Source organism: Lolium perenne, chromosome 1 (assembly GCF_019359855.2).
Source record: "Lolium perenne isolate Kyuss_39 chromosome 1, Kyuss_2.0, whole genome shotgun sequence".
Taxonomy (NCBI): Eukaryota; Viridiplantae; Streptophyta; class Magnoliopsida; order Poales; family Poaceae; genus Lolium; species Lolium perenne.
In genome coordinates this window covers 205,140,284-205,167,099 of record NC_067244.2, presented here as the reverse complement: position 1 = coordinate 205,167,099, position 26,816 = coordinate 205,140,284, and the positions used below count along the sequence as shown (strand labels likewise).

The window sequence follows — 26,816 nt, the reverse complement described above, 5'->3', positions numbered from 1 at the left end:
TTGTCGGGCCTACCTACCAGCCACCCATCGGGCTCCCAACACAACGCCACGTGGGAATGTTCCCCACCTTTGTCCTCCGCTACGCGTCCCCCACCACGACTCTCTATACCGTTATACCCGACAGAGGTCTCGTCTACTCTCTCTAGCTCTAGCAGTACTAGCCCACCTTCTCCCTCACAGTCCTCTCTCCTCTTCTTCCTTCCCCACCCCACCGCGGTGCCCAATGCCGTACAAACCCTAGCGTCCCCACCCCGGATCTCGCGCGGCCATGGGCAACTGCTGCCGCTCGCCGGCGGCCGCGGCGCGGGAGGACGTCGCGTCCTCGCACTTCCCCGCCTCCACCGGGAAGAAGAAGCCCCACCAGCCCCGCAACGGCGCCGCCACCGCCACCGCCACCGGCGCGGGGGAGAAGAAGCGGCTGTCGGTGCTGGGCGACGAAGGCCGCGACGTGAGCGGCGGGATCGACGAGAAGTACGCGCTGGACCGGGAGCTGGGGCGCGGCGAGTTCGGGGTGACGTACCTGTGCATGGACCGGGGCTCCAGGGAGCTGCTCGCCTGCAAGTCCATCTCCAAGCGCAAGCTGCGCACGCCCGTCGACGTGGAGGACGTGCGGCGCGAGGTGGCCATCATGCGCCACCTGCCCCGCAGCGCCAGCATCGTGGCGCTGCGGGAGGCCTGCGAGGACGACGGCGCCGTGCACCTCGTCATGGAGCTCTGCGAGGGCGGCGAGCTCTTCGACCGCATCGTCGCGCGCGGCCACTACACGGAGCGCGCGGCCGCGGCCGTCACGCGCACCATCGTCGAGGTCGTGCAGCTCTGCCACCACCACGGCGTCATACACCGGGACCTCAAGCCCGAGAACTTCCTCTTCGCCAACAAGAAGGAGAACTCCCCGCTCAAGGCCATCGACTTCGGCCTCTCCATCTTCTTCAAGCCCGGTAAGCCCCCGGCCCGAGATCCATCCACCCCCGTGATTTGGACGAACTGCTTTGCCGCACTTTTGGACTTTTGCGCGATCCGTGTTCCGGGTTGGTGGCCGTTTCTGGGTGGAGTTTTCGCTAGTGGTCGTTGCTGTAGCTGAGCGCTACTATTTCCGTGCTTGCGTAATCTGACGGGAATTTGGTGGTTCTCTCTCTCTTTTTGGTAGGACTTTCTAGACATATCCCTTTTGTTCTTACAAATTCGACATGTCTGTACTCGGTAGCTCAATATAGCTTCGTGCTTTTGCTTCTGCGGGCCTCGAATCGAATCTCTTGGTAGTTGCCTCTTGCAGATTGTCCTGCTAGTTCCGATGCTGGAATCTTAGATGCTAGGTTGACTTGCTGGGCCATGGTTCACTGCTATTTTGAGGATTTGGGAAAAAATAGTGGGAGTAGGCGTCACATAGCTATTGCCAAATATAGTCTAATGTTGTTTCCCTTATAGTCCATAACAGGTGTTGTTATCTTGTATACTGATTCAATGTTCAATCTGAAATAAGGTTCAGGGAAGCAACTGTTAGTAGAGTTAGCATTATCTATAAGCAGCTCATTTGCAACTGTTAGTAGACTTACCATTATCTATAAGCAGCTCATTTGCAACACTAGTATTGGTTAGTTGTAGGAATTCATACTGATCATGATGAATATGCTGAATGATACTTGAAGCAATACAGTTGTGCTCCTTTATGTCGCCTAACTAAGTGGGCACAATTCTACACTCTTGTCCTCTGGTTGAAAATTATAAAGTTTGAACCACATGAATCATTATTATCCAGTAGATCTATCTTTTTTTTCTGTGGCATTTCTCTTCTTGATTCATTGTTATGTAACATTTCACACTACGCAGACGGCATGAACCTTACTGATTTTATTATCCCCCTGTTCGTGTACCACATCGCATTCATGCTACCAATACAGAGTACAGACACTTAGTTTCATGTATGTGTGGGCCAACCAACCTATTATAAGTTATGGACGTGTATCTTGAGGTTGATACATTTAACTTGCTTATAGAAATAAAAGTGAGTTGTCGATTTTTGTTGTTGATTTCTTCGCTGTTGATTATAAGCATCCCAAATGTTTCCAGGAAGCACCTCTTTATTGCCCAATCTGGCGCTCTCTCCTTTTTTTCTTGGCATCTGGCTGTTGGTATAGAGGATCCATCTTTATAGGATCGAAAACAGATTTTCTTGCAGCAGTGTACCAGTAGGAAAATGGAATATATAAGACATCTCAAATATGTAACATCCTTCTCCTTATATAGTGTTGTCGGATTTGCAATGTGACTCTGTATGACAGGAAAGCCCTCAAACATCACTTTATTATATTGCTCCCTGCATTATTCAAATCATTTGGAAAATTGATGGTTTGATGATTTTCTTTGTTTTCTGTCATACACCCTCAATTGTTCCCTGTGAAATGTATGTATGATGTATATTTAAACCTTATATATCGCGCCACTATGTGATGTTCAGGCGAGAAGTTTTCTGAAATTGTGGGGAGTCCCTACTACATGGCTCCTGAAGTGCTCAAGAGAAACTATGGACCTGAAATCGACATATGGAGTGCTGGTGTTATCTTATATATATTATTATGCGGCGTTCCTCCATTTTGGGCTGGTACTTTGCCTTTTCTTTATGAGAACCTTTTATCCTTTAGCTTTGTTCTCGTGCAAATTGTCTTACCAGGTTATATTGCAGAGACTGAACAAGGAGTTGCACAAGCTATCCTTCGTGGAAATATTGATTTTAAGAGAGAACCCTGGCCCCATGTTTCTGATAATGCTAAAGATCTTGTTCGACAGATGCTTCAGCCTGATCCGAAAATCAGGCTAACGGCAAAGCAAGTTCTTGGTAAGATGTACCTTCAATATCTCTTAAGTTTTTTAAAACAGCACAGTATTATGCTACTTTCAGTATTCTCAGATTTATGAAATATCACCATCTGCCTTGATTTCTGTTCTTGCAGAGCATACATGGCTTCAAAATGCCAAGAAAGCTCCAAATGTTCCTCTTGGAGACATTGTAAAGTCAAGGCTGAAACAGTTTTCAAGGATGAACAGATTCAAAAGAAGAGCACTAAGGGTTTGGATTTTCTTCTCCCATGAATCAGATCTAATTTCCTTTGATATTACTACTCCCTCTGGCACTAAATACTCGCCGCAGGTTCAATGAATCTAGACACATCTTTGCCTAAATCTGTGACAAGTATTTAGGGCTGGATGGAGTATTATTTTCTCAATCTACATGGAAAATATGTTGTACTGATGAAAATTGTTTGAGTAGGTTATTGCTGACCACTTGTCAGCTGAAGAAGTTGAGGACATAAAGGAGATGTTCAAGGTGATGGATACCGATAATGATGGTATAGTATCATATGAAGAGTTGAAGAGTGGGATCGCAAAATTCGGTTCTCACCTTGCAGAATCTGAAGTACAAATGTTAGTAGAAGCTGTAAGTGCTTTCCTTGCTTGTTAAAATGTTCAGGCAGATTAAGCGAGTCCCTATCTTTGATCACTGTCCATGCTGAATCACTTTATTTGCTTCTAAAATTTGTGCATGGTACATAGTTCTTATGTTGTTCCATCAACCATTAATGCAGTAAAATATATTGACATTTTTTGTCTACCACATGGTGGAAGTAACTTTGGTCCCTCTTATTGCATTTGTTTGGTTCTTGGGACCTTAATAAATAGCAATAGGGAATAAAGGATATAACCTCAACCCTTTCTTCCATTTCTACTAAGGACTTGTCTATTCTACATTTCTACTCACTTCATATGTTGTTTATGAAGATCTAGAGCCTCAAGGCTAACATTTGACTGAAGTTTTGATTTATATAGATTGTACATATAGAGAGGAATGAACTTGCTAATTATTTATTATTAGCCTTCATTTTTGTGGTTCTCTTCGGTCCATGAGAAGACTGGACTATTTATGTTGAAAATTAGTGTCGTTGCCTAATCGACGGTACCTCGGAGGAGGGATCCTCACGAGGGGGAGAAGAAGTAGGGGCCATAGGGCGGAGTGCACACGGGACGGTGGTACGCGAGTTACCCAGCTTCGGAACACCTGCACGATGACAGGGCCTACCGTCGCTTGTCCGGTATTATCCGGGGCGCTTTCGCGTTGTTACAATGAGTTGTGGTTGTGCCTCTAGGGCTCCCGGGATCCGGCTTATAAAGGCGCACGGATCTAGGGTTTACATGGAGAGTCCTAGCCGGATTACAGATAGCCTAGCTACGGTACAATATCTTGCCGTGCACGTCACGGATCCGCCTTCCATACACGTCGTCTTTGGATCCGGTTCCTCATGGGCCTCCCCGGATCCGGTCACTCCTAGGTCGGTGCGGATCCGGCCCGCCGATCTGGGCCGGACTTCTTCCTTCATGATCAACGAATCGGGCCGCCCGATGGGCCACATGCCTCATCACCATCTCTCGTGGGCCACCCGGCTTGCCGGATCTAGGCACTTGTCGATGGTACACCCATGAAGTATACCCACAACAAGAGCCCCCGAGTTCTCCGAGTTTCCCGGCAGTCTCCGTCTTGCTGGTCCATCATGATCTCCGGCAAACGTTGGTAACGCGGAGAAACTTGAAGAGCTCCAACTTTGCATTTTCTTCTTTTTCCAACTTATAGCCGGAAAATGCTCCCATCCCGAGGGACTTCATCCATCGACGTTCCAAAGAACATTTCCGGTTACTCCTCGCTTGAACGAAAGCCAATCTTATCTTCACGTAATCACCCGGAATCTTAAAAGACTCTAACGGTTTCGGAAATCCTTCATCTTCGAGATCATGCTTAACAACGGAAGTTCCGTATTTCCCGCGCACAACTTCCTCATTTCCCGCGCTAAAGTTTCGCAGATGCAAATCTTCAACCGGAATTTTCGAGTGCATGGTTAAGTTACCTCCACGTCGTTTTACCGCATTTGACCTAAACACGTGTCATCCATCCAACGGCGCGACCGTTCGGTTTCCACCGTTGGATCCGGATCCGAATCTCCGAGCGCGGCCTATAAATACCCCGCGGCCCGGTAAAATTCATTCTTTCACCCCCTCTCACCACATCGTCTTCCTCCTCGCGCCGCGCCGCCGCCGAGATCTTGATTCCGCGAACTTCGCCCGGTGAACTTCGAGTGCCGCCGAACCAAGGCTTCCCTCGCTCCAAGATTCTCACGTTTGATCGGGAAACTTACTCCGCCGCCGATTCGTGGTCACGCGGGCCGATTTCCTTCAAGTTCGACGACCTCATCTTCCGTCGGAGTTCGTCGCACCACCGCGCCATTAGCGGTAAGTACGCCGGACTTGTAGAAGACAACCTAGTGTAGAAGATAGGCTTAGTGATCCGGGTACTCGGACACTTTGTATGGGTGCGGTAGGAAGCATGCCACTCGAATCGTCACTCTGACCGGTAGCTCTTCGAGTAGCCGGATCCCAACCAAATAGAACCCATATGCCCGGATCCTATATCATTCCCGCCACCGTATGTTTCCGACATCGGACTAGCTCAACCTTTTTCCGCATCTTCCAGACCGCTCCAAGCCGATCCCTACCCTCCAAGAGCTCCAAGAAGAACTCGAGGGACAAGCTCGGATGGCGGCAAAGGTGCAGGAGGCGGAAAACAAGAGGGCGTCCAAGGCCCGGATCCGTGAAGGAGAACGGGGTCAATGGTGGCCTTGCGCAACTACCGACGTGGAGCTTAGAGAGCTCCGAGCGAGGGAATGATCTCCACACACCGGAGTTTCGTTCGTGACTCCGACGCCCCCTGCCGTGGCGGAGAAGTTGTCATGACCAAGGCTTGGGTGGAACGCGGTCTTTCACTCCCTTGTTCGGAATTTTTCCTCTCCATCCTCAACACCTACGGGCTCCGGCCCCACAACATTTGCCCCAATTCATACCTTCTCTTGTCCAACTTCGTGACTCTCTGCGAAGGACATCTTGGGATCCGGCCAGGATGTCAAGTTGTGGCAATTCTTTTTCCGGGTGAAGAAAGAAACCAAGGACAAAGCAATGGTGAACTGCGGAAGCATGACATTTATGCTCCGCCCTAACCGCATGTATCCTCCCCACGACTCGCATGAATCCGTCCGTCTTTGGAATGCCGGATGGTTCTATGAGAAGAATGCTTCGATCCGGAAGTCCACGAAGGCTGCCTCGGTTCGTCAACGAACCCCGGAAGAACTTGCAAGCCGGAGCTTCGTCCCTTCACTCGCCCCCGACTCCGATCTTGGAAAAGGCCGCGCGGAGAATCTCCCCGGCTAGTCCACGACGGATCGACCGGAGCCCAGCTCACACTTAGCTGGTTTTCCGGAGAATCCAGCCTCTACGCTACAACGCGCGCACGATGTGCGCTTATCTTGGGGCGGATGATCTTCTCCGGTTACCCGCCACGATCTTCCGCCGACTCTCTCGAAGAGAAGGTTCAAGACGCCGGTGAAGATTCCGAGGGCCAACGGGTCCCGGAACTGCATTCAAGGATATCTACACGAACGATCGGTGTCCTCCGTGCTTCGTTCTTTCCGTTGCTTCAAACTTCACAAGGATAACTCTAACTTCGTTCATTTTCCTTCCACTCAATACTTTGGCGGAGGACAACTTCCGCACCATCATTCGCGTCCCCGTTACCGGCGACACGGCGGAGGAGGCTCCGAAGACGACGAGGAGGAAGAGGACCGGGCACCCGCAAGGCGGCCCTCGACCTACAAAGCGTCCCCCGCGCCAAGGCTTCCGCTCACGGGCCGGAGCCGGCGGCGAGGCCTCCGCCAAGAAGCCGAAGACGACGAAACCACCTCCGCTAGACTCAAGGAAAGCGGAGCGTGCGCGTCTAAGGATGCTCTCGACGGCTGGCCAAGGCACACGCCCCATCATCCCCGGCGCCCCGTGAGTTTCCGAGCATGATGCGATTTTTACTTAGCGAAATTATTTCTTGTCTAAACCCTTTCACTTGTTTGCGGGAATCCGAAAACCGCCGCCACGCGGACCACCAGCCAGAGCCCATCACGAAGTACTGAAGAAATCTCCCGCCGTTGGTCCCTCTACTCCGATTCCACCAAGCGCTTCCCACACAACTCCTCAACCGTCGCCACCTCCGCCGATCCATCTCCCCCACCTGCCGCAAACACTCCACCGGAAATAATTCCGGTTAGCGGCGGGCATGCGTAAGAAGAAGATCCTAAGGCCAAAGGCCCCGCCCAAGAAGAGGCGGAAACACAAGGCCAGGAGAGGCGGAAGTCACTTCCGAGAAGGCCGGAGAGGGCGCCGGCGACATGGTCCTTTTTCCGAAGAACTTCGGAGATCCCACGACACCACTTCCACCCCCAAGGCGTATGCCACCAAGTTTTTTAACAAGCCGTTCGAGGCGGAGAAGTGGGAGCTTGAACAAGACCTACTCAACGCCATGCCGAACAACGCACAGGGAAGCCGGATTCCGGGACATCGAAATCCGGGACTTCAAGAAAAACATTGGCCGATTCTGCGATCAACTTATCTCGCAAGCAAAAGGTACTCCCAAGAGCCCCCAAGCATGTAGGCGGAAACTCAAAAAGTAGTTAGCGCTTAAATGCTTAGAGAAAAATTACTTAGGAAAGTTTTTAGAATGGACCAAGAGCCCCCAAGCATTATGGCGGAAAAGTTCGGCAATGATGCTTTTAAAGAAACCACCGCTACGGGCGGAATTTTACTCCTGCATGTTTAAATTTTACAGAACAAGCAGCGCCGCACTACGAGCCGCACAAGAACATTGCCACTGCGGCGCCGCGTTACTCGAGTCGGGCGGAAAATATCCGACCACGAAGGATGAGAATGCGGAACTGGCTAAACAACTGGCGGACGCCCAAGGTTGGTTTCCGCCTTCTTCGTCATTAACCAAATTCCGACTTCAAATTTGCTATTAACTTATGCCATTATAGGCGCATCCTCCTCCCTTGCAACAGCTTCGATCGAACTTGAGAACCTGCGCTCCTCGTACCAAGAGTTGGAGACGAAGCTAAAGGAAGCGGAACTTAAGAGGGAGCAGGCCGAAAAACAATCGGCGGAGAAAAACTCCGAGCATATCGGGGAGAAGGGCGAGCTGGAATCGAAAAAGAATGCCGACAATGAGACCATCAGAGGCAAAAAAAGAGCTCAATGGACTCCGGAAATTTATGGAGACGGCGGAGCAACACTGGGACTTGCTCAATGAGAACATCTTGGGTATGATATCGGAACCTTGCCAAGATATTTGCTCCGATTGTTTTTTACTTTGCGCTCAAATTGCGTGCTTACATCCCGATTATCTTTGTATGCGAGCCGCTTGGGTACCCGGAACATGGCTGAATTTGTTCCCACGGGACGACCTTCTCGCAACTCGCGGCGATGATCGCAAGGATCTCATCTCCGCCTCCCGCAAAATATGCTATAACTTGAACATCAAGAGGAGCCGCACTTGCGACGTGCGCAAGCTTATTGGTAAGATGGATGTTTTGCCGAGAGCCGGTGACGGATCTGCAAGCATCTTCACCCGAGGCGCAGCGCAATGGCCTTGACCATGTGCCTAGCACATACTCCGGGTCTTGATCTTGATGAAGTGACCACGGGCGTTCCTCCCAGGATGCGGATGTCGGCGCTACTGGATGCGGTGAGCGGCTACGACACCCGTATCGCGCGCAGATCCGGCACGAGGAATTCTACGACAAGGTCGTCCTCGCCGCCGACGAGCCCTTAGAAGCGGAACTTCGAAGGAACTCGACGCCAAGGCGCGACTGCGGAATCCGGAGCCCGGTTACTGGACCAGCTCAAGGATGCTCCCCAAGAGGAACCCAAGACCAAGACCGCCGCCTCGAAGAAAAAGAAAGTGAAGAAGACGTGTCTTCTCCGGCCGAAGGCGCCAAGGAACAAGATCCAGAGGGCAAGACTTCTCCGCTAAGGGGAGTGAAAACTTTTATTCTGCGGGAAAAACAATGCATCATTTTGGCCCCGGCGAGGGTTTGTAATAAGACTTTAAATTCTTAAGTAGCTAGGAACGAAACAATTATGCATGGGCGGAAACACTTATCCTGCTATCCGTTAAATATTATGTGCATGTTTCGTTTTATGTCGGAAAGCAAGTGCGACTTCGTTATTTTCCGGCTTGCCCGCTTGACCTTCCACGAGCCGGAAAACCTTAGCCGGAAACGCTCGCCGCCGGCGACGAAGCCCAATGGCGATCCGTCCATAACCGCGGAAACAAGCCCCCAAGCATAGGTGCCGGAAATCGCTACTAGGAATCCACGAGTTCGCAACGAGATAACAACTTAATCGAAAAACTTAAGCTTACGTCCTAAAGGACGATTTTGAAAATCACAACTTTCATACACGCCTAGGCAGAAATATCCAGCTCTGCGGTTTTAGTCGGAAAAACATACACGATCTAAAATGAACAAATAAAGGAGGTAAAAGACTCAAAGAGTGAACCATAAGCTTTATTTCATTGATCATGTATAACTATTACGTAGTTTATAACTCGGAAAAAATATGCTAAGTGTAGAAAGGACGTAGCTGTGCGATATTCCAAGGGCGATCTGTTTCATCGTAGATGTCATCCGATCCTCACGCTTGCGTTTCCAGGTGCCGGATTAAGCGAGTCTATCCCTTAACTCGCGGAAATCGACAAGGTAGTACGACCCGTTATGAAGCACTTTGCTAACGACGAAGGGTCCTTCCCATGGAGATTGCGGCTTATGGTCTTTCACTGTCGAAGGCGGAGGACCGGGTCTCTGCCATAAAGGAGCGTTTCCGAACTCGACGACCGTGATAACGTCGGAGCTTTTGTCGATAGATGGCGGATCTCGATCTGCTAAGTTCCGAGCTTCCTCGATCGGGTCCACAGATAGCTGTCTTGCCTCGTCATTGTTTCTTCATTGTAGGCGGAAACTCGCGGTGAATCGTGGATGATGTCGGAGGGAAGTACGGCTTCGGATCCGTATACCAGGAAAAAGGGGTAAACCCTGTTGATCTCGTTAGGGGTAGTTCGTAAACTCCACGTAACAGCCTCCAACTCATCGGCCCAAGCTCATTTGCTCGTCGCAGCCGGTCCTTCAAGGCGTGGTTTAATTCCCGATAATATTAGGCCGTTAGCCCTTTCAACTCGACCATTGGACTGTGGATGAGCCACGGATGCGAGGTCCGATCGTATCCCCATTGTCTCACAATAATCCCTCAATTCTCCTTGAGCAAAGTTCGTGCCATTATCTCGTGATTATCTTTGTGCGGGATGCCGAATCTCATCACGAGGCTGAGACGAATTTTAGTGCCGTAGCACCGTCGGCTTTTCTCACCGGCTTAGCCTCGATCCATTTGTCGAACTTGTCAACGACGACCAGGAGGTACTCAAAACCGCCAGAGATGATTTTTAACTTACCAACCATATCAAGCCCCCGGACCGCAAATGGCCGGGTGATAGGTATGGTCTTCGGCTCTTGGGCCGGAGCGTTTGGTTGAGTAGCGTAGTGCGACAACCTCGGCGGGTCTTGACTATTTTATCGGCGTCTTCTTTAGCCGTAAGCCAATAGAAACCTAACCGAAAAAGCTTTTGCAACGAGTGATCCGGGAGCGGCGTGATGCCCGATCCCTGCGTGGATCTCTCTCGAGGATTTCAATGCCATCTTGATTGGAGACGCATTTAAGAAATACCCCTGCCGCACTTCGTTTGTAGAGCTGTCCATCAACTATTGTGTAGGTTCGTGCTCGCTGACGATACGTCGTGCGAGGACCTCGTCCTCCGGCAACTTCGATCGATGAGGTAGTCCAGGAAAGGCCGGGTCCAGCCGGAATGATAGCCATCACTTCCCTAGCCGGAGACACCGCCACCTCTGGGTTTTCCGGTTAGCGCCCTTAATCGAGGGTATCCGGAGATGCTCCAGGAAAATGCCAGCGGAATTGGTTTCTGGGATCCGAGCTTGGATAGCATGTCCGCCGCCGTGTTATCGTCTCTCCCGACGTACTTGACTTCGTATCCGAGGAAGCTCTTGGCAATCTCGTCAACTTCGTCTCGTAGGCCGCCATGACGGAATTTCCGGCGTTCCGGGTTCCGGCTACTTGTTGTGCCACCGGGTCGGAATCTCCACGACATATGATGTGCTTGATCCCTATTTCCTTAGCGATGCGCAGACCGTGTAGTAGAGCCTCATATTCCGCCATGTTGTTGGTAGCTTCGAAGTGGATCTGCAGAACATATCGCAATTCTTCTCCGGTAGGGGACTTCAGGTGACTCCGGCTCCCGAGCCTTGATGCCGCTTGGATCCGTCGAAGTGCATGACCCATGTTTCGGTTCCGGCTCCGGACTTGCATCCGGAGCTTCGTCCAATCTGCAACGAAATCTGCCGGAACACGAGATTTTACCGCAATCCTTGGCTTGTAAGCGATGTCGAAGGCGGATAATTCGATGCCCCATTTAGCCGTACGTCCCGTTGCGTCGGCGTTGTTGAGAATTGTTGACAGCGGAGCCTTGCTCACGATCATTCTTGGATGCTCTTGGAAATAATGCCTCAACTTCCGTGCCTAGGAACACGCCATAAGCTAGCTTCGAAAGTGAGGATATCTCTGTTTTGATTCCGTCGACACCTCGTGATGTAGTAGACAGTCTCTCGGACGTCATATTCATGACCTTCTTCCTTTCGCTCCACCACGATGACGAGGTGACGACTTTGTTGGTAGCTGCCGGATAAAGGAGCATTGGCTCGACTCTCTGGAGCTGCCAAGATAGGCGGGAGGTGAGTATCTCCTTCAACCCTCGAAGAGGCTGCATCAATTTGCGTCGTCCCAGGACAAATTTGTCTGCATTTTCTTCAAGCTTGTACGAGAGGTAGTGCCTTCTCGCCAAGACGGGTGACAAACCTGCGATTCTTTTGCAACACAACCGGTTAGTCGTTGCACATCTTTGAGACAAGTTGGCCTTTTGATGCACAGATTGCCTTGATCTTTTCCGGTTAACCTCAATGCCTCTGTGAGAGACTATGAAGCCAAGGAGTTTTCCTACTGGCACGCCAAAGACGCACTTCGACGGATTCAACATCATCTTGTACCCGCGGAGGTTGTCGAAGGTTTCGTGAGATCGCCGATCAAGTCGGATCCTTTCCGGTCATGACCGCGATGTCGTCGACGTAAGCGTGCACGTTCGGCCAATTTGGTCCTTCGTGCACCGCCGCATCGTACGTTGGTAAGTAGCACCCGCATTTTTCAAACCAAAAGGCATAGTAACATAGCGGTAAGTACCAAAGGGGGTAATGAATGAAGTCGCCTTTTGGTCGGATTCCTTCATCCGGATACTGATGATACCCGGAATACGCATCAAGAAAACACGAAGTTCCGCCCCCGCCGTCGAATCAATGACTTGGTCAATGCGCGGCAAGGGGAACGGATCCTTCGGGCAATGTTTGTTCAAGCCGTAGTAATCGATGCACATTCTTAGTATTTCGGTGTTCTTTTTGGGTACAAGGACGGGATTCGCGACCCAATCGGTATGGATAACTTCTATTACAAAACCTGCTTCTAGTAACTTTGCTAGTTCCATTCCTATGGCGCGGCGCTTCTTATCTCCAAAGCGTCGCATAGCTTGCTTCACCGGTTTGGCCCCGGATTTATGTTGAGGTAGTGCTCACGAGTTCCCTAGGTACTCCGGACATGTCGAAGGTTGCCATGCGAAGATATCCATGTTAGCGCGGAGGAACTCGACGAGCGCGCTTTCCTATTTGGGGTCCATGTTGGCTCGACCGAAACACCTTGGAAGAGTCACACAGGATGAGGTCGTGCTTCTTGGTTTCTATCGCGGGCTTGAAGGAGGTTTTTCTCGGAGATTTGCTTCTTGGTGGTCGCATCTTAGTCGGATCCACCGCGGCTCTGTAGCCTTTCAACTCTTCTCCTGGATATCACGGACTACTGCGAAGGCGGCTTCGCCTAACTCGCACTCATGAGCTTTTTGTAGTCTCCTGGATACGGTAATCATACCTTTAGGACCCGGAATCTTGAGCTTGTTGTAGATGTAGCACGCTCTTGCGTGGAACTTGTGGTAGGTGGGCCTGCGAAGATGACGTGGTAGGAGCTCTTGAAGGGCACAACTTCAAACGTGATCTTCTCTTCGCGGAAATTATGAACATCGCCAAAAGCCACGGGAAGTGTGATCTTTGTAGGAGTTCGCCTTCTTACCGGAACCACGCCATGAAACTCGGTGGTCTTTGTGTTTGAGCTGTTCCTTGGTGAGGTTCATCCGCTCTAGAGTCTCCAGTACATGATGTTCGGGCTAGCTCCGCCATCCATGAGGCACTTGGAGAAGTCATACCCGTCTATGCGGGGACTTACAACCAAGGCGTAGCACTCCTTTGGCACAATTGCGGGATGATCCTTCCGATCAAATGTGCACGGGATTTCCGACCACGACGTATCGCGGCACGGCCGGAACTATGGCGTTCGGGATCCGGGTAGGCGACTTGGAGGCGCGTCTTGTTGGGGTTCCGAGGAAAGTGTGGTAAGCCCCCACGCTCTTTTTGTCGAATGGGTTGGATTTTCCTGCGGATCCCGCCTTGGGATCCGGCGAGTTATCATCCTCATCCATCGCCTCGGAACTATCGTCCTCCTTGTCCTTGTTCTTGCCCTTGCCACCTTTTCCGCGAGGGCGGTGCTTCCGGCGCGTTTGTATCCGGCCTCGGGTCGTTCTTTAGATCATTGACCCACTTGCGGTTGCGGTTGGTATGAGTGGACTTCCACCGGATCCGGATGGGCCGAGGCGGGGCATGTCTCTGTACTCCTCATAGGTTTGCGGTGCGCGGGATCGGCGGCGGTGACCTCGGAGGTATGCTTCTTGACCCTGCGACTCCGCCTCCGCGTCCGCGTCCTCTTCGCCTCCTGGACCTCCGCGTTGAAACGCCATGGCGACCATCTCGGATCCGCCACTCTTACGGTCATCGTGGTTCTTGCGCTTATGAGCTGCTTTGCTGCCGCCGTTGTCACGGTTCTTCTTTTGTTGGTGCGGGGGATTGCTTTGTGGCTGCGAGATCACCGCTGCGTCGTCGTCGGCGGCGGTGTGATCGCTAGCGATGGTGATCATGTCATCCAACGTCGGTTGATTTGCATTGACCATGCGGGTTAGCTTGTGTCGCGACAATCCTCCTCGCCGCAAGCCCCCAATGAAGGCGTGCATTGCCGTGCGGTTGTCAACGTTCTCGCACTCGTTTACGCATGCCAACCATCGGGTAAGGAAATTCCTTGATGTTTCGCCCTTCTTACGGATGCAAGCACGTAGGTCGCTTGTTGTGGCAGGTCTCTTGTAGGTGCCCACGAAGTGTTTCTCAAAAGCGTTCTTCGGAGTCGAACCGGCCAAAGATGGAGTTCTTCTCGAGGTCGCCGAGCGGTATCCGGCCGGACCTACAAGGTACAACCGGAGCATGCGGCGACGATGTTAGGGGTTCCTCCGGCGAAGGTTACAAGATTGTAGTAATCCTCAATCCGGGTATCCGCCTTTCGGTGCCATCATAATGCTTCGTATTTCCGGGTAGCTTGAGGTTCATCCTTGGCTTTGGTTCCTCTCGAATCATCCCGCCAAAGCACTTCGGACCAATGTAGTCGGTTACGTACTCGTTAAGGCGGTCCGCGCGTCGCGCGAGCCGTGGCGAGGAGACTTGGAGCGAGAGCGAGATCTCCGGCCATTGCCTCCGCCTCCACCTCCGCCGCCACCGCTAGGTGGTGGTGAGAGACTGCGAGGTGGGCGGTCGACTTCTTGCTTCCGCCATCCGAATCTCCTCGGCCTTCCCGGTGCCGACTCGGCTCCGTGGCTGCCTTCGCCTTGGCGCGCCGCTGCCCCGGTCGTTCCGGCGAGGCTCGGGTCACGGCTCCGACGAGGCTCTACGGGTCCCGGCTCTGCGAGGTTCTCGGATCGCGGCTCAGACGAGGTTACGGATCGCGGTTCCGGCGAGGCTACGGACCGCGATCTTCATTCCGACTCCTCCTGGGCTCGGGCTCATGAACATTGTTACGATTCCGGCGAGGTTCGGCGAGCGCTCCTCTGTTCTGTTTCTTGGCGGCACGTTATCGCGGATAACAAGCGCACCATGCCCTACGGGCCTGGTGTTTCCGAGCGGACTACGAGGCGGCGAGGGGGTCGCGGGTAACCGTTGGGTGGAGGTGAGGGGTTGCGGTATTTGTCTCTTCCGGAGTACATCGCGTCCTTTCCCTTCCTTGGATCCGACGGAGGCGTACGCGACGGAACGGGGATCGGATTTGGGTGCTCCCTGGCCCTTCTTCTGCGCTCCGACGATCCGGTGTGCGATTCATCGTCCTTCTGCGCGGTAGATACACGATTATCCGGATTGGATTCCAACTGCTTGAAGTATCTGCCTTGTTCTGCTGTTGCATTCTTTGAAGCGACAAGTGTGCGGAGATAGTTGATATCAACTTCTTCGTCCTTCTTCTTCGACAATTCCGCCTTTCGCATGTTGTCCTTTGGAGTTTCCAGTAGTGGTGATCTGCGGGCGTGTTGAAGGGTATTCTGCGAGGCGGAATTGCTTCTCTAACAATTCGATCGGCCTCCGCTGCGCATAGGTCATCTTTACCTCCCACTCAGCCCTCATGCTCTTGACCCGCTCGAGTGTGGCGGCAATCTCGCGGTCCCTGTCTCTCGAAGTTTTCCGTCCGTGCCGCATGATCTGCCCTTCCTATCCTTAACGCAGCTTCGGTATCGGCGAGCCTCTTGGCCGTGGCCAGCATTTCCTTCTCGGCGGTCTCTAGGGCCTCCGGATCTGCGGCGTCGCCGGGGTTATAGGTGTGTTAAGAATCGCTCGCGCGGCCACCTCCTCTCGCCGACAAGATTTCCTCCGAGGGAGAATCCCTTTGGGGTCGCACTCGAGACATTGGAGATCCTTGATGGGATGGTTGGGGGTCGGATTGGCCGACTTGGTCTCCGGATCCGGTTGTCCCAGTGCCGCTACCGTTGCGAGAACCTCGCTTGGGCCGGGCGGAGTCGACTTGCTGATCGCCGTATCCGTACTCCCTTATCTTGCGAACGAAGTCATCGGATTCCGTGGACGGGGTGTCGCCGGAAATTGGGCTCGATTGCCCAAAATCGACTCTTCAACCGGAGCTTCGCTTTCTCCGACAAGTGAGCCTGATCCGGATCTGCGCCGCTTCCGTGCCTCTACTGCTCGGGACCAACTCCGTCTTCTTGAGGGCGGTTCGGCGGTATGGGCCAAGAAGTGTACGAAGTGGCACCTTTGCTTTTCTAACACTGGGAAACCCGGGCGGATCTCGCATTGGTCTTCCACCTTTGTTTCTGCTCGGGGGCGGATTGGGTGGGCTTTGAAATTTCCGGATCCGAGGCGGAATCTTCCTTGGGAAGCTCCTGCATCTCGTATCGGATCTTCGCGACAGCGTCCAGCTCTGCGGCGGTCGCGTCTGCGTTACTTACCGGTGGGTTTCCGTCGGAATCGACGGTTTCCCGATGAAGATGTGAATGCCGCCAATTGGGACGATGGAGTGCTTGACGGGGTTTGTCCTAGCCGGATTCCAGCACTCATCCGGAGTGACGATCGGCTGATTTCCGGCGTAAAGGACGCGCCCCACAGGTCTTGTGTGGTGGTTGCTTCCCATGGCGGAACCGTGCCGGTTCCGGCCTCCGGACGCCACAGCCCCACGGTGGGCGCCAACTGTCGTTGCCTAATCGACGGTACCTCGGAGGAGGGATCCTCACGAGGGGGAGAAGAAGTAGGGGCCATAGGGCGGAGTGCACACGGGACGGTGGTACGCGAGTTACCCAGCTTCGGAACACCTGCACGATGACAGGGCCTACTGCTGCTTGTCTGGTATTATCTGGGCGCTTTCGCGTTGTTACAATGAGTTGTGGTTGTGCCTCTAGGGCTCCCGGGATCCGGCTTATAAAGGCGCACGGATCTAGGGTTTACATGGAGAGTCCTAGCCGGATTACAGATAGCCTAGCTACGGTACAATATCTTGCCGTGCACGTCACGGATCCGCCTTCCATACACGTCGTACTGGATCCGGGTTCCTCATGGGCCTCCCTGGATCCGGGTCACTCCTAGGTCGGTACGGATCCGGCCTGCTGATCCTGGGCTGGACTTCTTCCTTCATGATCAACAGCAACTGGGCCGCCCGATGGGCCACATGCCTCATCACCATCTGTGGGCCACCCGGGCTTGCCGGATCTAGGCACTGTCGATGGTACACCCATGAAGTATACCCACAACAATTAGGTAGTCCAAATTGCTTGACTTGTGTAATATTAATATCTGGTCTTTGTGGTTGGAAATTAGGTGGATACAAATGGTAGAGGAGCACTAGATTATGGTGAATTTTTGGCTGTCTCGCTTCATTTACAAAGGATGGCGAATGATGAGCACCTTAGGCGGGCCTTCCTATTTTTTGATAAGGATGGCGATGGTTTTATTGAGCCTGGGGAACTTCAGGAGGCCCTGGTGGAGGATGGGGCAGGTGATATCACAGAAGTGGTGAAGGACATATTGCAAGAAGTTGACACTGACAAGGTGGAGGTTCATTTGTATTTGTACCAAAAGGAAGGTGCAACCTTTTGGATAGTATCCCTCTCCTTTACTAAAAATCTACTTTGATCGTTTCCGCAGGATGGCAAAATTAGCTTTGAAGAGTTCGTAGCAATGATGAAAACTGGCACAGACTGGAGAAAGGCATCACGGCATTATTCGAGAGGACGTTTCAATAGCCTTAGCATAAGGCTTATCAAGGATGGATCTGTAAAGATGGGAAATGAGTGAATTGCAGACGGTGATCTTACTCTGGTCATGTAAGTCTGGCTCTCCAACCCCCACTAAGCAGTGACCCTCTTTCCTTCTCTAATGATTATTTTGCGGAAATTTAGATAGACTCCCTCCTGATTGGCTTACTCGTGTAAGTAGCTTTCCCGGTATCGCTGTGGAGCTTGCACTGAATGATGCACCAACCGCTGTGTGCGCCTGCTTGCTCCCTGACTGATATATCCCCTTTTGCTGTACCTGATGCCAAGTGTTGTACAATATTTTGTTGTTTCCTTCAGATGCACTTTGTTGGCTTATTGGATTCATGTGTAATTGCTCAAGAATTAGATATGCCTAGTAGCTCAATGAGTGTTAGTGCAGCTTTGCTTTCAACTGTGTACCAAAACAGCATATTGCCAGGAGAAAAGAACAAAGAGGCTCCATGTAGCTACAACTTGTGTAGACAGTGCTACCCTATGTGTGCCGTTCTGTTTTCAGTCTTGCACTAGATTGTCTGATGGGGGACACTGCTTGTTCCAGTAGTCTGAAACTGGGAAGTTCAACTGCATGCCAAAACGGGATCAGGGTAGTCTGCAGACTGCAGTTTGTCACACTAGGATTCAGAGAAGTTTGCCTTGCTCATGTATTTGTAGAAACCTGGTGTGGTGGGTCTAAACCTCACTGCTCTTCGGGCCATTGATTCTGAAAATCATTGGAAATTATTTGACACTTTCCCCGTTTGGCTGACTAATCATGTGGTCTTTACACTTGAGCTTCAGCTACCACTGTTTTCAAGCGGCTCGTTTAGCTTTACTTTGGCCCTATCACTCCAAAACAGGCGGTAGATGTAATGTAACAGGTACTGGTTTGATCTAAATCTGCCGTGTTTCTCATGGCAACAGCCATTTTGGTTAGCTAAAAAAATGTACTGGATTGTAATTAAGTCACGTGGTTCCTGCCACAGTTTGTCAGGTAGAGCTGAGTTTTCAGTGCAGATATCCTGAAGTGAGTGTTCATGTCACGTAAAGGTGGTCAAATAAACGTTGTACCGCCAAGCTTTCTCCCCTTTACTGCGAAGAAACAAAAAGCAGGGCTAGTATCCATCTTATCACCAAACCTTTGAACCGAAGATCAAGTGCTTGCTGGAACTGCTTTCTTCTGTAAATCGCTTTTCCAGCACATTTCTACCTTTGGAACCATAGATTTCAACCATCAATTAAGGTAGTAGTACATCTGGTGGCTGTAACTGATCACTAATCATACAAAACGACACAAACGAGACACCAACCGCACTTATTTTTACCCCGTAGCCCATCTCAACTACCATGACAACTCCAGTGCGACGTCGTTTTTACAGTATGGTGCGCCTAACCAGACGAGATCAAAACAACTGACATTTTTTTTTTCCTCAGGTGATTTAAAGATTTGCAAATGAAATTTGTAGTATTAAATCCTATATTTTTTCCTTGATGGTTGTTAGATTTTTAGGATCAATTCCATTAGAATTTTTTCTAAGTAATTCTTTTCACTAGATTTTATAGAAAATCTAACATCCGCTCATAGCTCTTATTTTAGAATCTTTTACTCTGCCGGTGATGGAATCGTTCATATGAATTTCTGTAGGATGGTAGTGGGCGTGCCATTGCAATCCTATCATTTCCCTGTTCCTAAGTTTTGCCTATCATGCGGACCAAACAAGTCCTAAGATCCCTAAAATTCCTTGATTTGAGAATTCTCAAAATACAGGAACATGAAAACCACAAGATTGAAGTGGCATGTCCTTTTTGAATCCTACAGGATTAAAAAAAAACTACATGGATCTGGATCAATTATATGTTTAAATCGCAGAAAAATCAAATGAATTCTAACCTTAGGTTGGATCCGACGGATATTTTGCTCCAGAAATGGAGGAGCGAATGTATCTGTTGAAGAAAGTTCCAACACAAAAATATTTTCCAAGGGGTCAAATCCTTTAAAATTCCTTTGAATTAAAGGGGCCGTAAATAAGTGCAACATAATCCTCTGCGCTGTGCAGTCGGAGAGCTTCACTCATCAGTAACGCTCGTCTACCAAACCAAATTCTTAAATCTACCAAACCAACATATCGCGCAATTATATGCAGAGCATCATTCATCCGGTAACCAGTTGCACGACTGCACGGCCGCTCGGCTGGAATGTGTACTACGCGACGCCATTATGCTCAGCTGCTCGCTAAAGCCGGAGCAGGTGTGGTTCGATCGAACGGCAGGGTCGGGAAAGGTGCGATGCGAGGCGGGCCTGCCACGGCAGATCTGGCGTCGTTGCCTCTGGCTGGCCGCTGGTAGTAGATCCGTCCGCCGTGTCCCTCACGATCGGTTCGAGCGCAGCGCAGAGAATCCCCCCACCGGAGCAGAGCAGGGGAGGACGTCCAGCGCAACAGCGACTGACAATAATGACGGCTCCGCTCCCTCCACATCGGATCGTCGCGGCCACCCTGACCCTGACCAGGTGACCCGACCACCCACCGGCGACAGCGGCCTCCGGGCCGACGCCGACATCGACTCGCTGGCCCTGGCCTGCGGGCGGGGCCCCGCCTGTCAGCCGCTGCTGACCGTGCGTGTTGTTGGCTTGGATCCCGTGCGGCCGCTGCTCCTTCGCCCTCTGCTCTGCTAGTGCTCCTCTCTCGCTCTCGCTCTCCTCCCGTACGGTGCCCACTCGCTTCGCTTCGCTTCAAATGATGGCGGCGCAGGGTGAGCGGCGGAGGCACGTTGGGCGCGCGTGACTGTGTGGCTCAGTTCGCTGGCTTACTCGGCGGCGTCCGGCGTGGAGAGCGGCGGCGTCATGGAGTTCCCCGCCCACGCCGGGCACGGCTTCGCGCTCCGGGACGGCGTCCTCGCGGCGCGCTCGGCGGGCGGCGAATCCACCGACTCCGACGGCCCCCGGCTCCCGCCGCTGCGGCTGGGCGCCTCCTACGCCGACTCCCGGGCCGCGCTCGCCAGCCCGTGCTCCAGCTCCTCCTCCGACGCCTTCCTCAGCACGAGCTCCTCGCCTTCAGGTACGGGCCGCGACACCGGGAATTCCATTCCCCCCACCAATGCGCCGAACCCTCCCTCGGCGCGCGCGTGCGTGTGAGTGAGTGTGTGACGAACTGGCAACTGACGCTGTAAATCTCGATCTCCACGAGACGCATTCGTCAACTCTGTATACGTGCTTTTGCTCGGGTTTCTGACCCGAATTTTGTCGGTCATTCAGGGCTGCTGAATCCGTACGGGATATGGTCGCCGCCGCGCGCGCCGTCGGAGGCGGCGTCGTCGTCCTCGGAGGTGGACTTCCGCACGGCGCGCGAGTACGACACCTCCGACCTCTTCTTCGGCGACAACTGGCTCCACGCCGACCGCCCGCTCCACCGCGAGCCGCCGCCGGGGAGCGGCACGAGCGGCGACGGCGACGGCGACGAGGAGGACAAGTTCATCGTCGGCCCCGACGCCAGCGCGCGGCGGAGCGAGACACGCGACGACGGCGGCCGGCGGCACGCGCGTAGCAAGGACGACGCGGGCTCTGCAGGGCGCGCGGAGGTGTACACGTCGCCGCCCTGCAGGTGCTGCCATGGGGAAACGGAGAAGGATGGTCTGGAGTCTGTGAGTGATTCCTGGTCTGCCGTGTACGGGAGGTACCAGATCATGGATGACCTGACGGAGGTGCTGGACGAGTGCGGCGCAGACGCGCTTCAGTTCAGGCGCAATGACGGTGCCGCGCTCAAGGGCGCTCCATTGGTGGATTCCAGGACTGGGGGTGACCAGGAGTTTGATCTGAGTGCGCTGGAGAAGGAACTTCAGATGCTTAGTCCGTACCTGGGTGAAGAAGCAGATGCTCTTAACAGTAAGTGCTTCTGGCCTCCTTCATAATTCCTCACGATCATTTGTCGTGTTTCGCAGAATTCTTTGACAAGCTCAACATACGATTCAGTTTGACGTCGTAATTGGGTAGTTTCCTGAAGAGATTCAGACAATATATTTTGTACCAGCGCCTGACTGTTGCAATTCTAGAACATTGATAACAAACTTGAATTATGATGTGATTTTTGCTGTTTAATAAGATGAAGTTTGGCTGATCCAGATTTGCATGACTTTGTAATTCCAAAATTCACTATTATTCGCATGTGAACTCCTTTTTTTTTTCCGTGTGGACTAGGTGGTTCAGTTCTGACTTTGTAATCTCTTTCAGGCTGTAGGTTTGACCCTGACTTCAGAGTAAATAATGAACTAGATATTGACATTGTAACAGATGAGAAAATTCTCGATGACAAAGAACTTCTAAAGAGTAGTTACAGCGTGCATCCATTTCCTGAGATTGTCACTCCTGAAGATGTTTATGAGATGGAGGACTTTGGGTCAGCAGATACAAATGTTCAAAATACCACTACTCATAAAATCGGGGAAGGTCCAAAAACAGACATTGATCTTGCAAGCTCTATTTTTCATCAAGAATATGAAGAATTTGAGCTGAGAATTTTCCACCGGAAGAACAGGTTCACTATCCAATACCTTTTCTAATTATTTCTGCTCCCTAATAGTTATTTGGATGTACTCATATGCTCATATGATAAGCTTCTCCTGCAGGACTGGCTTTGAAGAAACCAAAGAATTTCCTATTGTGGTAGATTCAGTTGTTGCCGGAAGATATCGTATCACTGAATATCTTGGTTCAGCTGCATTCAGCAGGGTCGTACAGGCACGCGATCTTTGCACGGGAATGGATGTCTGCCTTAAAATAATTAAAAACGACAAGGATTTCTTTGATCAGAGCTTGGATGAGATAAAGCTCCTTAAGTTTGTAAATAAACATGATCCGGCAGATGCACATCATATATTACGCCTATATGATTTTTTCTACTATCAGGTATTGATATGGAGATAAATTCAATTAAAATGTTGGTTTACTTTTACACCATACCTTACAATTTGTGGAGATAAATTTCTGTAAAAGGCAAATAATTATGTTCACTCTATGTGCCACAATCTTAGTTTACTCTTTTGTCTTTTTCTCCTTGTGGTTTCCATACGTTTCCTCGTGGGTTTCATATCTAGCCTACCCCAACTTGCTTGGGAGTTGGGACAAAAGGCTTTGATGTTGTTGTTGATGTATTCTCTTAATGCACAATGTCTGATTCAGTTATGGGCCTGTCAACTATTAATTCCTGCACTTATTTCATTTTTGACATCGGATAATGCTGACAGCTGAAACAATCAACAGGAACATCTTTTCATTGTCACCGAATTACTACGGGCAAATCTATATGAATTTCAAAAGTATAACCAGGAGTCTGGTGATGAGGTCTACTTTTCATTGCCCAGAATACAGGTATCTGACTATTTTCTTTTTCTTGAGAGCATCTCCGTCTATTCGGCTACTGAAGCACCCTTTGTAACCTTCTTGTATACATTTTGAATTCATGAATTATCTCATCAGTGAAAAATTAAAATTAACGGCACCATATCAAATCATTCGCAGCTGACCTTGTACAATGTAGCTTTAAAGGAAGATACATTTGTGTTTTGGCCCTTCTTTCCCATTTTTCTCTCCAAGTGATAATTTTGGGTAGTCTGGAATATATTTTAAGAATATATAGTTCATTTAAAATGTGAATACTAAAAAATGAGACGTTCCCTTGTTTTCAGGCTATAGCTCGACAGTGCTTAGAAGCCTTGGTGTATTTGCATAATTTAAATATAGTTCACTGTGACCTGAAACCTGAGAATATCCTGATGAAGAGCTACAGCAGATGTGAAATTAAGGTTATTGATCTTGGAAGCAGTTGCTTCTTATCAGACAACTTAATCCTATATGTTCAATCACGTTCTTACCGCGCTCCTGAGATCATTCTGGGTCTCCCATATGACCAGAAGATTGACATTTGGTCTCTTGGCTGCATCTTCGCTGAGCTGTACACTGGTGAAGTAAGTTTACATGTTGACTTACTAAACTCCATTTTTGTTTGGTTTACATGGAATTCTCAAGGCATATCGACATTTTATCTTCAATAACATGGTTTAATCCAATCACAATCAAATATTATCTACGACAAAATTAATATATGTCTGATTTTTTAACTTATCCCCGTAATCTCTGGCAGTTAAGATTCTGATCGAGGCTTATTATTTGTGCTTGTTTAATCACTTGCTTCATCCCAAGAAGACTGTAACATACTTGAATGCTATAGGTTCTTCTTCCACCCTTCACAGGTTGAGTAGGATCTCCTTTGTGGTCTTAAGGATGTTAATACGAAAGTGTGTAGAAACTAGAGAGTTAATTCAAAAGCAAAGAAGGACCTTGTACTAGCATTGATATATAACAGAACCAACTGTTGATCTAGTATGAATTGGAGATAATGTGTCTAGAATCTTTGTTCAAAACACTTGAAAAATAATTTCAGAGGTGCACCTCTAGAGTAAGAACTGACAAGCTAATGAGATGCCTGGTACCGGTAGAATTACATCTGTCTGTATAATATCCATGTTCTAATAGTCCAAGAAAAAAGCATGTTCTTCCGTTTCCTAAAGAAGTAGAACTCCTTGTGAGTGAGGACTCCTTGTGACTGAGGACGCTGGCTACATGTCACAGGTGCTCTTTCCTAATGAATCAGTGTCAACCATTCTTGCCCGGATAATTGGAATAGTTGGCCCAATTGACACCAAGATGCTTGCATTGGGACAGGAGACTCAGAAGTACTTTACAGAAGAGTATGACCTTTTCCACAAGAATGAGGTACAGAATCTTGTTCACTTCTTTCAGCTTGTGCCAGTCTCGTCAAACATCACAAGTTCCACCAGGAGCACTTTTAAGTATATTTATAAGAAAACCAATATTATTTTGGTACTTTGTTGTCCAATCTTTGTTTGACTTCGATGTGCTTAACGTGATATCAACATAATTTAGTCTGTATGCACACTTTAGTTGGAGCAAAATTATGTGCTGTTTTTCATTCTAATCCTTGGATTTCTGAATGTCATCTGGAAAAACTAGTCTTAGTTCTGCCTTCAGGACCTCTTTGTATCCCACATGCTTGGCATGGTGAATGCCAGTGACATTATTGTTCACAAGTACGCTGCCATAGAAGTTATTCACATTGCAGCTTTTGTTCTAAATTTTGTTATGCCACATAACTAAAAGAAATTATTATGCTGTATAGAACATCTTGAGTTTTGAAGAAATCAAAGTCAAAAAACTTAAATGCTCTGCATAAGTAGCTTCGCAATAACAAGATACTAGTTGGAAGAACTGTTGCCTTCTGTTAGTGGAGGAATTGTATCATTGTGTTTTAGTAGCTGTGGGAGGTGTTTTTCGCAGTTGGTCTCGTGGGATAACCATGTTCGTCTTTACTTCTTTGGGATCTGGTTCCCTCCTCATTCGCATTGAGTATGCCAATTAGGTGAACACCATCCCTGCGCATAATCTTTAAAAACAAACTTGTTTGTCATTGCTATAAACATCTCCTGGCATAAGGATCCCATTTGTTCTATGGCACTTCCAATGTTATCATGACCACACTAGATTTATTTAGAACGTGTCGTTTATTTTTCCAACTCCATTGCTCTTCTTTTTCTAGGAGACGGATCAGCTGGAGTATTTGGTACCAGAGAAATCCTCCTTGCGGCACCACTTGCGATGCTCCGACTCCAAGTTTGTTGATTTTCTGTCTTGCCTTCTGCAAGTTAACCCCAGAAAGAGACCAACAGCCAGGGAAGCGTTGCGGCATAGATGGTTTTCACACACATATCGTTGAGCTGCCGATCAAAACAATTCTTCACACGGAGGGACATTTTTTAAGTTCCTCATCTCATGAAACGAAACTTTTTTCTTTTGCAGCTAGATTTCGTCCTTGCGTTTTCTCTTTCAGGCAACCCTTGGCCTGTTTTGCGAGGTGAATACATACCTTCTCATGCATGTATATATGAGAAAAGGTTCCTATCTGTACAGCTGGCGTTTACTCTGATGGGCAATTTTAAATAGTTCTCCGATGTACTTCTAATTCATAGTATAGCAAATCAAGTTTTGTTTAAGCTGTCCTGTGTTTATCTTTATCTCTTAGATATTCAGTTTGAAGTAAATAGTTCTCCGATGTACTTCTTGTTTGCATATTTGTATCTCTTTGATATTCGGTTTGGAGCAAATACTGAAGCTCAAAAAAAAAAAGTCTGCATCCATCCAATACTGCGACTTACAGTACTCGTATGGTGATAGTTTTGTCCGACTGGTTCTTAAGAGCATCCCCACTCGTTGGCGCTCCCCACGACCAAATCCGGCGAAATTTTCGTCCGCATTGGAGGAAAATTTGGCCTGGGGAGCGCCGAAGTTCCAGCCGTCCCGGGGAATTTACGCGGGCTAGAGCATGGAATCTTCACTAACACGCGGGCCAGATCGCGGAATTTCTCCATCCGGAGTCCCCGGCAACACCCCGGGAAACCGAGGATGGCCTGGGGAGTCCGTCCGGATTTAGGCCCAAATCCGGAGAAAACGAGAAGCTGGGGGCGTGACTGGGCTAGTTTCGTCAGTCCGGATGAAAAAAAGAGGCCCCGGGGGGCTACCCGGGGGCATGAGTGGAGATGCTCTAAGAGCATCTCCAACCGCGTCTCCCAAACGTCGCCGGATCGAGCGTTTGGGGGATGTGTTTTGTTCATGCCGCGTTTGGGGATGCCGCTCCCCAGCCGCGTACCCCAAACGCCGTCCACAAACAGAAATTCAAAAAACTTGCATTCAAAAGAGATCGTTCTCGCTGAAGTACCGGGCGTGCGATCATATTACAAGCCGACGTAAAAATTAGAAGAAGGGGAAGGGCTGGGCGACGCTGATGCCGAGGCAGAGGCTGACGCAGGTGTACTAGCAGATGCTGTCGCAACGCGTCTGCCGGCTCTTGCTCTGGGGTTGGGGTTGCTGTTGCTGCCTCGGCCGCCGCTATTTTGGCTTCGATGTCGTTGAGGATCTGGTATTTGAAGAAGTTGTGCGCCGCCCGCGTCCGGGGAGACATTCCTTCTGTCGACACTGTCAGCAGGGACATGTCGTTCTTGCGTTTCTTGAGCTCCATCTTCTCCTCTTGCCTCTTGAGCAGCGCCGCCCATCTTTCGTCGG

General features: G+C 50.1%; 2 protein-coding genes across 3 annotated transcripts; both read left to right on the top strand.

The window, feature by feature from the left end:
* The first annotated feature begins 132 nt into the window (after positions 1 to 132).
* LOC127320559 (calcium-dependent protein kinase 16) lies at positions 133 to 18,173 on the top strand. 2 transcript variants are annotated; one of them, XM_051349829.2, is made up of 8 exons: positions 133 to 938; positions 2,456 to 2,599; positions 2,681 to 2,833; positions 2,949 to 3,064; positions 3,266 to 3,433; positions 17,256 to 17,486; positions 17,583 to 17,761; positions 17,837 to 18,173. In XM_051349829.2, exons 1-7 carry the CDS (start codon positions 269 to 271, stop codon positions 17,730 to 17,732), a joined length of 1,632 nt encoding a protein of 543 aa, XP_051205789.1. In that variant the 5' UTR covers positions 133 to 268; the 3' UTR covers positions 17,733 to 17,761; positions 17,837 to 18,173. The 2 variants fall into 2 exon arrangements, with proteins under 2 accessions (XP_051205789.1, XP_051205788.1); XM_051349828.2 differs by having other exon boundaries at positions 17,583 to 18,173.
* Positions 18,174 to 20,292: 2,119 nt separating this feature from the next.
* LOC127320543 (DYRK-family kinase pom1) lies at positions 20,293 to 25,750 on the top strand. The gene is made up of 8 exons (XM_051349827.2): positions 20,293 to 20,745; positions 20,943 to 21,569; positions 21,915 to 22,218; positions 22,310 to 22,589; positions 22,944 to 23,051; positions 23,369 to 23,647; positions 24,312 to 24,455; positions 25,297 to 25,750. The coding sequence occupies exons 1-8, from the start codon at positions 20,532 to 20,534 to the stop codon at positions 25,471 to 25,473; spliced, it is 2,133 nt and encodes a 710-aa protein (XP_051205787.1). The 5' UTR covers positions 20,293 to 20,531; the 3' UTR covers positions 25,474 to 25,750.
* The last annotated feature ends 1,066 nt before the right edge of the window (positions 25,751 to 26,816 follow it).